This window comes from Helobdella robusta (genome assembly GCF_000326865.2).
Source record: "Helobdella robusta unplaced genomic scaffold HELROscaffold_2, whole genome shotgun sequence".
In the NCBI taxonomy this organism is placed as follows: Eukaryota; Metazoa; Annelida; class Clitellata; order Rhynchobdellida; family Glossiphoniidae; genus Helobdella; species Helobdella robusta.
The window spans coordinates 5,670,968-5,681,018 of NW_008704083.1; the positions used below are offsets into that span (position 1 = coordinate 5,670,968).

The 10,051-nt window shown below is 28.2% G+C and overlaps 3 protein-coding genes across 3 annotated transcripts; 1 reads left to right on the forward strand and 2 right to left on the reverse strand.

Annotated features, from left to right (window-relative positions):
• Nucleotides 1-3,123: 3,123 nt before the first annotated feature.
• HELRODRAFT_160498 (hypothetical protein) lies at nucleotides 3,124-3,827 on the reverse strand (the record flags this gene model as incomplete). The annotated part of the gene is made up of 2 exons (XM_009017454.1): nucleotides 3,124-3,164; nucleotides 3,380-3,827. The coding sequence occupies 2 exons, from the start codon at nucleotides 3,825-3,827 to the stop codon at nucleotides 3,124-3,126; spliced, it is 489 nt and encodes a 162-aa protein (XP_009015702.1).
• Nucleotides 3,828-4,786: 959 nt separating this feature from the next.
• HELRODRAFT_160499 (hypothetical protein) lies at nucleotides 4,787-6,722 on the forward strand (the record flags this gene model as incomplete). Its single annotated transcript, XM_009017455.1, has 2 exons — nucleotides 4,787-4,930; nucleotides 5,334-6,722. The coding sequence occupies 2 exons, from the start codon at nucleotides 4,787-4,789 to the stop codon at nucleotides 6,720-6,722; spliced, it is 1,533 nt and encodes a 510-aa protein (XP_009015703.1).
• An 818-nt stretch (nucleotides 6,723-7,540) lies between these two features.
• HELRODRAFT_155694 (hypothetical protein) lies at nucleotides 7,541-8,288 on the reverse strand (the record flags this gene model as incomplete). The annotated part of the gene is made up of 4 exons (XM_009017456.1): nucleotides 7,541-7,585; nucleotides 7,679-7,816; nucleotides 7,908-8,016; nucleotides 8,110-8,288. 4 exons carry the CDS (start codon nucleotides 8,286-8,288, stop codon nucleotides 7,541-7,543), a joined length of 471 nt encoding a protein of 156 aa, XP_009015704.1.
• Between the last annotated feature and the right edge of the window lie 1,763 nt (nucleotides 8,289-10,051).

Here is a 10,051-nt window from a genome sequence, read left to right on the forward strand (position 1 = left end):
TTTGAATAAGGCTATTAGCTGAACTGACATGAAAACAATTTATCTTATGATTCGTATTGTGTATTCTACTTTCAATAATCTAATTCAATTAAATTAATTTGTAATAAAACTGAATTAAATTGCTCATGTTTCAATTTTGTAGCCATACAAACAAACATCAGTCGTAATTTAGTTCATGCCATGCTTGCTATCTGTTGAAATAATTTCTTAACAAATCGCACTGAAATATAATACAAACAACACGCTCTTTATTTTTTATAATAACGCATTCGTGTGACTATATTTAATAACGTCATCACCACACACACACACACACACACACACACACACACACACACACACACGTTATAGCTGAGATTCAAAATGTTAGGATAATGAGCGGGGTTAGGGTTAGGGTTAGAATTATAATATATATATATATATACATTCCTATGTTAGCTTCCTATTTAATTTTTTGATTTTTGGTAAATCGTAAACCATAGTCAAGTTTCTTGAGTTCAAAATAAAAATTTTTATTTATTTTAAGAATGAAAGAACAGAAAAGCTTTTTTCAGTATTCCTATACCATATTCGGATTTCGAATTGATACGTTGTGTAAGTGGCTAAATGCTCTAGTATATATACACTTTGTCTCTACAATGTTAATTCATTGTTTGTTTAACGTGAATTGTAAGTATTTGTTAATTTAACTTTACGATAATAACTTTATGCGAATACATTACGATTTCCAAATATATATAAATTATATTATTATATATATATAATTTATATATATATATATATATATATATATATATATAAAAACGTTTATATTTAACACGGTTGTATCTACACCTAACAAGCTTCAAACTTAAAAGTTTTTAATTGAAATTTGTTTTAACGCCAACTGTTAGCGGCTTACTGTACAATATTAGTCAATTTATCATTGTTGTACTGTCAATCAAACTATCATGACCCGTTGTAATTGCTCTTTCGTATCAAATCAACGTTGTACTTGCATTGTAAACAAGTGATATATATATATATATATATATACATATATATACATATACATATATACATGGTATATGTATATATATATATATCATGTATATATATATGTAATGTGCTTTTCCGCATGTATTTTGTTAGTATTAGAGAAGTATTAAATATATTTTCAAATTCACATTTGTACGAAACTGTATTATCATCGATTATTATTCATCTCATAGAATCTAAGCGTGGGACGTCTTATAAGTTCAATGTACTTCATTCGAGACTACTGCCATTATCTATATCGTCATTATTATATTCTTCACCACCATCTTATTTCACCTTTTTCATTTATCATATTGTATCATTCTCATTGTCATTGTAATATCATCATTTCCAACACTCACTATTACATCCATCAAATATTAAATGAGTCTCACAACATACTCTAAAAATACGATGAATAATTTGTGGCACATTTTTTTACTTAAAAAATATTCAATGAAATTGTAAAAAAAACTAAGTGTTATTTTAATAAGCACATCATTCCAACACATGGTAGCACCGATACGTAATCACACACACAAATAAACACAGGCCCACACACACACACACACACACACACACACGCGCGCGCGCGCGCGCACGCACGCACACACACATTATAAACGCACGCAAAAATCTAAACCCATCATCATTTTATACATCAGTATATTATATAGCTCATTTTTCACTTCCACGTGATCATCTTTCTTTTCATATTTATCATCAAAATTATCACATTCATATCCTCGAAAATAGCACATCCTCATCAACACGAGTAGACGACTCACAATCATAAACTCGGTCACATCGCACACATCACTAAATATAGATTTGCGGTTTTATTTAGTCAATGAAAAACTCTTCAAAAAGCAACAAAGAATAGCAACATCATCACCGACCAGAAGAATATTTTTGAAAGAATTTACAAGCAAATAGATTGGACAGAACAAAGATATAAAAAGTAGACAGGACCAAACTATAATAAACGAAAAGGACAAAGCAGAATAAAATCATTTTGCGCAGGACAAAGCATAATAAAAGTACTTTGCACAGAGAATTGTAAAACCTTGAAATATTCCTATATAAGCGCTGATGATGAGTAAAATCGAAATATGGCCTATATACGCTTCACTATGAACACCAACGGTTATTTTAATTAATTTTAATAAATTGAATAATAATGACAAAATCACTGTTCATCGTCACCAAGTTATTACACTCATCTCTTACATAATCGTATAATGATAGGTCATCATCCGGTCATCACCACATAAATTGTTATATCAGATCGTTTCATCATCGTCGTCGTCATCATTATCGGTCATCAACACGTAAATTGTTTCATTCAATGGCGGCATCACATCACGATTGCCTGAACCTCATCTACCTAAGCAATTTCCAATTATATTTAATCCATGAATAAATGCTTCAGTGCATTCTAATTAGAAATTATATGACAGCGCTCTATTATAGTAACTATTTTTGTATTCATCATTCTACGGTTCAGTATAATTATGTATTGTTGGTGATATAATAGAAAAATATTCTTCTCTGTTATTTGATTTGAATAAATAATTTGATCTTTAACAATAGGAATAAAAAATTAGCTATTTTGAAGAATTAAATTATTTTAATTTAAAAATAAAAAATTTCAGTCGAAAAAATTAGTTCTATTTTTTGTTATTTCTGTAGGTTACTTAAGATTATTAACTAATTAATGAAATGTTCAAACTGAAAATAAATTTGTAAAAAGACTGGTCTTGTTGTATACTACCAAAATAAGAAAGGCACCTTGCGGATATGACGACGACGAGCCTGATCAACTACAAACTATACGCAATGTTATCTCCAAATGGAAAGAAACGCATCATTCCCATCACTCTGCAAACAAAAAGACAACTGACTGCTCAGAATTTTTATTGCAAACACTGTTTTAATTAATTAAATTATAAAGTGATCGAAGAATTTTTTCGATTTTTAGACAGGTGTTGAATTAAAATTTTTTTAATGGTTCAATCATTTTTGAAAAATTATTTGATTAATGTTGTGCGTTTTTTTGATAAATAATTTTGCTGAAGGAAACCAGAAGTCGGCAAACCAACCAGATCAAAGAGCATTGTAGTGCCGGGTGTCTATCTGAGCCCAAGCTGTTTGTTTTGAAATAAAATTTTAAATTAATTTAATTAACTGATACACTTGCAGCTAGCAATACAAACATTCATAAAATTTTTTTAAATTTTTTATCTTAACGTCTAAGACCAGCAATATACATTTAACATAACGGAAGTAAACTTATATGGATACTTCGTTAGCTAATCTAATGTGAACGAGAACAAAAAGAAAAAACAAACGAGTAACTTACGATGATGTGGATATCTCTGAGGACAGTTGGGAGTACACCTAGGAAGACAAGACTTGGGAACTGGACAATACGTTTCCACTGGGCAGTTACGATTGCAAGATTTGCAACTCAAATTGTATCCAGTTGGCACCTTATTACAGCCAATATTTGCGCAACAATCTTCAGGTCGTTTTACGCACGTGTCTCGTTCAGGGATAATGCAAGGATCTGGACAAGGACAGACCAGGTAAGGACAGCAACGAGGTTCTGGCTCAACGATGGGAGGTGTTGGAGGACGAATGCACTTACAGTTCGCTCCAAACATCGAACACTCGTTGGGGTTCTGACAGCAGCAGCTATTGCAGCCGAAATTGCTGCATGGCATCTGCTGCTTTTGCTGACATTTGGAACAGCCGTTCTGCTGCTTCCTTTGGCATTCAGGCTTGGGGCACCCACAACCACAGCTCATTTTGAGTTTTATTGAAATTGCGTGTTTCGTTGATGATTTTATTTTGTTTCAATATTTTTCTGTGGAAAGGAAACAATTTATTTTGAAAACAATTATATTATTTGGCAAAAAGTATTTTATTCAATAAACTTACATTTGTTACTTGTTTATACTTGTTGTTTAACAAAGGTTATGACAGAATAAATAGCTATGACGTAGCAGTTCTCTAAATGTGAAATTTCTACCTAAATAAGTTGTAAGTTTTTATCATTATATTCAATGAAAACACATAATAATTATATTGTGTAAATGTACACACACACACAAACACACAATATTTATATTGTGTAAATGTAAAGCCAGTTTTCAAAACTATTGTTTAACATTTCTTTGCATTAACAGTTTTAACGTCAATGGTAAACTTTAAAAGTGGTTGATAATAAATTGTTCTCTCAACAGTTTGTCCTACTCTGTTCGGTTGGGTGGAAGTTAAACATGAATTTTTTTTCGTTTATACTTTATAAATTTCAGCTTTCTATTATATAACTAACTTTTTGTGTGCCTGCAAATAAATTCCAGTTAGGACTTAGACTTACTAAGAGGTATATGATTTTAAAAATTTTTAATGCCAATATTTTTTAATTTAATTAATCAAATTTAAATTAAATTTTAATTTATTACTTTTAATGATTTAAAAAATTAAATTTAATTAATAATAAATAATATACAATAATTTTATAAACAATTAAACTTTAAGCTTTGAATAGCAAGAAATTGTATCACATTACTGATTACTCTTACTGATTACTTACATTTACTCATTGATTTATTTTTTTTAAAGTTTACTGTTTCTACGTTTAGAACATTTTACATTTGGTTTCGTTTACAATTTTATATGATGATTCTTTATGACATAAAGTTCACGTTAAGTATTAAATTTGATTTAATTTCAGGACTCAATCATAATTATAATGAACATAATGAACCAAGCTCTTACAAAACGATTTTATTTCTGCGCAATTCAAAACTCATTGATCTCTCTAAACCTAAAGGCAAATTATAGAGTAAGATATCCCTGTGACTGCAAAGATACTGAAAGTCTTGACAAAATGTTAATAACAAAGGTATTATTTTAGCTTTCCTTTAACATAATTTATTTTGAATGTATGTGTTTGTATGTCTTGTTTATTATTATTGTTATTGTTGTCATAAAGAGATCTAAAATTGCTTCTAATATAAAACCAGTTGAGACAGACAAAGATTTTCATAATGCTTGTTTAAAGCATTTGCATTGTAGCCAAATTGTAAACAACTTGAGATCTTCATAAAAATATCATAAAGTAAAGGATGTTTGTAATGTTGGAAAGAGCATTCATCCATTTAGCGAGCTAACAAGCTACATAATTATTTGAGATTGAGATTACATTAGATGTCTTCATGATTATTTGGTATTATGTTAGATGTTACTTATTTTTTTTGAATATTGAGAGGTATAAATTATATTTTTGATATGTATTTTTCTTTCAGTTATTTCAAAAGCAAGAGAAATCTGATGAAAAATTGAATAAATACATTCTGTCATTGAAGAGTTTGAAGAGTATGGGTTTCAAGACTTATCAGGTTGTTGAACATCCCAAGTTACTGAAATTACTTCCAGATGAATTAAACCGACGATATGCCTTGCTCAGTTCAGCATGTGACAAGAATTTAATAACACTCAACATGATCACCAATGCAAAAACTAAATCATTAACGAGTAAATTAAAAGACGTCATTGACAAACAAATAAAAATTAAATCTAGCAAATGTTTCACTGAAGATCTAAGAATATTGCTAAACTGTGATGAAAATGAAATGGCAGAACTTTTTATCAAAAATCCTAGATTAGGAGGACGAAGGAAACAGTCTAACATTATTTCAAAAATTGAACTTTTGCTTAAAAATGGTGCCCAGTTAGAACACATAAAAAATAACACATCCCTACTGAATAATGTGCCGTTCAGTGTTCTTGAAAAACGAGTTGAAAGGTTATGTGAAATTGGCTACAACAAACCACTCCCTGTCGCTTGCCTGGGTAGAATAGAATCAGTTTTTCAAGAAATCGTTGATAAACTACTGGTTAATAAAGAATCCTTATCTGGGAAAAAGATTAATAACAACATTGAGATACTAAATAAAATATCAATGTTCTCAGGCAAAAATTTGTATAAGCATACAGACAAGGTTCAATATTTATTAAGTAAAGGTTACAAAGACAGTGATATTATTCATTGTCCAAACATATTAACTCACAGTATGAAAAAAATTAAAACCTCTGTAGAATATTTTGAAAATTTTCATTTGAACCTAGTTCCACTGGCCTTGTGCAACAATTATTCAGATCAAAAATCAATGGTTCTGTTGAAGAGGCACCGGCATAGAAGTAAATTGTCTTCCATTATTGATCCCCACGATGACTACAACCACACTGCCACCTTGCCAGATTTTTACAAAACTCAATCTATTGATGACGTAGCCTTGATCAAAAGTTTAGAATATTTACTCAGCTTAGGCTTTGAAAGGGAACACATAATCAAGTTACCAGTCATCATCTGTTACAACTGTGTGGTACTTCAACAAATCTGGAATGATGAAATCATCAGTCATAAAGATACATCGAAAAATAAAATGAGACTATTGAATTTGATGTTATACAAACTTGAAAAGTTGAAAATATTTACAAATTCTGTGTCTCTTACTTGCAGCGAGCAAAATGACGTTGCCATTGGTAGTGACAATCACAATGATGACGATCTACATTACGATGCACTCAGTGACGGTCAAGTTGGCGATTCAACTGATTATGAAGAACATTCTTTTGAGGATAAACATTTTCATGAATCATTTAAATTAAAAACTGCTAACACATTCAGATAGACATGTCTTTTATTGTTTCAGCAAATTTAATAAATTAAAACACAGTCTTTGCATACATATAATATTGTTCTTTATTTTGACGACAGTATATTTCGAAATTAGGACTAGAAATATTTAAAATTGAAAAAAAATTGAACACTACTAAAAGCGTACAAATGCTTGCCTAACTTTTTGTAACTGCTAAATAAATGCTAGATTAACTATTTTGCATCTAACATGTCTAAAATACAGGATTAGCAAATATTTTTAGGAGCATATGTGTACATTTATATAATATATAATAATAATATTATATAATATAATATTATATATTATTACCATATCGTCATCATAATAATAATATATAATATGTATAAATAAATATGTATATATTATTACATTAAAATATATATTTTTATACATAACATATGTTGTTTCATATATTTCTATTACTAAATGTAATTATGAAACATCATTAAAACAATATGCTAAAACAATAATGTTAATAGATCACTAGGCTGACTAAAAAACAACAGATAATAATTAAAATGTTCATCTGAATATGCAGAAGAAAACTGTTTGCATTTAAGGTAGGAGTCAAAACATTTGCACTAAATACATTAATACTGATTATCAATACTTCACAACAAGCAAAAAAAGCTAAAAAATAAACAATTTTTGATATTACTGACCATACTAAAACAACAATAAAAAAATGAAGTTTTCAAAAGCTGTCAGTTATACATAGTACTACGTATGTATATATACATGAACATATATATAAGTATGTATATATACATTTAAGTACATATATATATAATATACAGTGGGTTGTTCATTTAGCCCAAGCCATGGTCTTCAAAAAATCCTTGCGGTGTTTCTTCCTTGTAATAAGAAAATAGAGAAGATCATTAAAAAATAGTTGACTTGTAACAGGCAAATAAATTCTATTGATCATGATCATACAAACAGCTTACCTCCTGCAGAAGATCTTGAGCTGTTAAAGCTTTGAGAACGTTCTTCTTGCTGCTTTCCTGAATTTCGCCACCCAACAGCAATTCATCCAACATGAAATAAGCTTTCTCAAAGTTGAAAATTATGTCCAATTCACAAACCTGTCAATTAATACAAATGAAAAAGTCAAATTTTTATTTACAGTTGATATCTGACTAAAAATATTATAGACAGAAATAAAAAAAAACGAACGCTGCCAAAATATTTATCAAGTAGTTCCACAAATCTGTGAATAATTTCAAGAACAATGAGTTCGTTGTCATCTGGTTCAACACAACAGCAAAAGTACAAACTTGCATACCTAAAAAATTAATACATTATAGATTTCTGAAGACGTTAACCACAATATGTGGTCCAGCAATAAAATGGTGCAAATATATTACAAAAATTTAACCGTTTGTAAACAATTTTCATATCTCTCCATTCAATAAAACTACACATTTTAGGCTTTCTTGCTAAAATTGTAGTAATGAGCTCCCTTGTAATTTTCTTTTTAGATCGATCAGAGCTTGTAGTGAACCATTTCTGCAATCTGAGTTTCCCTTGTCTACTAAATAAAAGCAGAAACTGCATCTGGAGTTAATTGAACAAGATAGAGCATAATGATAAGATATAAGAAATAAAATATTGTGTTTGAATAATTTTAATAAATTTAATTTAATATTTAATTAACCAATCAATATTAATTCAATAATCGGGCAATAAAATGCAAACAGAAAACCATTTTGAAAGGATTCTTTGTAATCCAGCTTCTTCTATAGAAAATAATTTTTAGCTCTCCGATTTTATTAGAAAAAACTTAGAAATTTCAGCAGCTTTTAACAACATTAACGTTTGTGAATTTAGCCTCGACTCATTCAATGACGAATGTTTTTTAATATGCTGAAAGCCATCTGAATGCCTTAAGTACAATATAACTTTATTTTATATTATATTATAAATTATTTTAATAAAATAAAATTATATTTTAATATAATAATAGAAAACATATAAAATAAAAAAGTGTTTTAACCTACTAAAACAACTTAGTTTTCCAAACTTATTAGATTTACTTTTAAAAAGATGCTCTAGCAACATCTTACAACACATCTCAAACGAATTGCGGATACGTCGGATAATTTGCTTGATTAATTTAACTTAATGCTGAATTTTTTGATTTTTTGGCAAAATTTTCTCATGTTAGTTTTTATTTTTTTTTTCATTTTTTCAGTATACAAATTTTTCTCACAGATTCCAAATTTTGGGATGTTTTATGGTTGTGCTTGCTGTCCAATCCTAATTTTATTTTTTATTTATAAATTTTATTTTTAATTTTATTTAACTGATAATATCTATCTAAAAACTGAACTAAAATTACTAAATAAAATTTTTGCTAATTTTTCTGCTAACTATTATAATCAAATCTATGTCATAATCTTATAAATAAAATAAATAATAGAAGAACTAATAGTTTTAATTAAATTTTATAAAACATACATTAAAAATAAAAGAAAGCTTATCACCTATTCTCTCTAGAAGAGTAGTCAGGAATAAGGAACTTTTTTGAATTAATGAAATGAAATTGGCTTATTTTTTAAAATTAAAATGCTTTGTTAATTAACTAGGGAGGCCTTGGTTTGGCTTTGCATTGCAGTTTTGGGGTGGGTAATGTAGCGCTTTTAAAATTATAAATTGGTGCTCTTGAATCAAATTATTGTTGATAGCTAATTCAGCATATTTTATGTTAAAATGTGTGTATGTCTGTTAAAATTGTAATGAACAATTAACATTCTTATCTAACTTTTAAACATTTTTATGATGTTGCTAGACAGCTAGAGTGATGGTTAATTAAATTGTATTATACATGCTTACTTTTAAATATTTAATATTATTAATATGAAAGATCTTAATTTAATTTTTGGTATGATTAGTTAGTTAATTTTTTTATAATGGGTTTAATTTACGTAGGTATTGCTATTTATAATTGTTTATTGGAATTTTAATAGCATTAGCTATTTTTTTTTGAAGGTTTATATTTTTATAACTTCTATTTGTGTGCTTAAATTAAATTATGTCACTAATTTAAAAGGTGAAGATATATATTGGTATTTGATTTTTAGAGCTTTCAAACGTTAAAATGTATCTAGATACAAACATTGATACACATAAGTTTTTAAAACTAAAAACCTTGAAATTAGAGTAAGTTTATTTTTCTTAAAAAAAAGTTTTTTTTAAAAGTGTTATTTTACAAGTGTGTGAATTTTTTACATGGCAGTTAATAAAAAAAAAATTAATTAAGTCTGTGTATACTACTATAATTTATTTCTACCACACTGGTTAGGGATTTGTTAATAAGA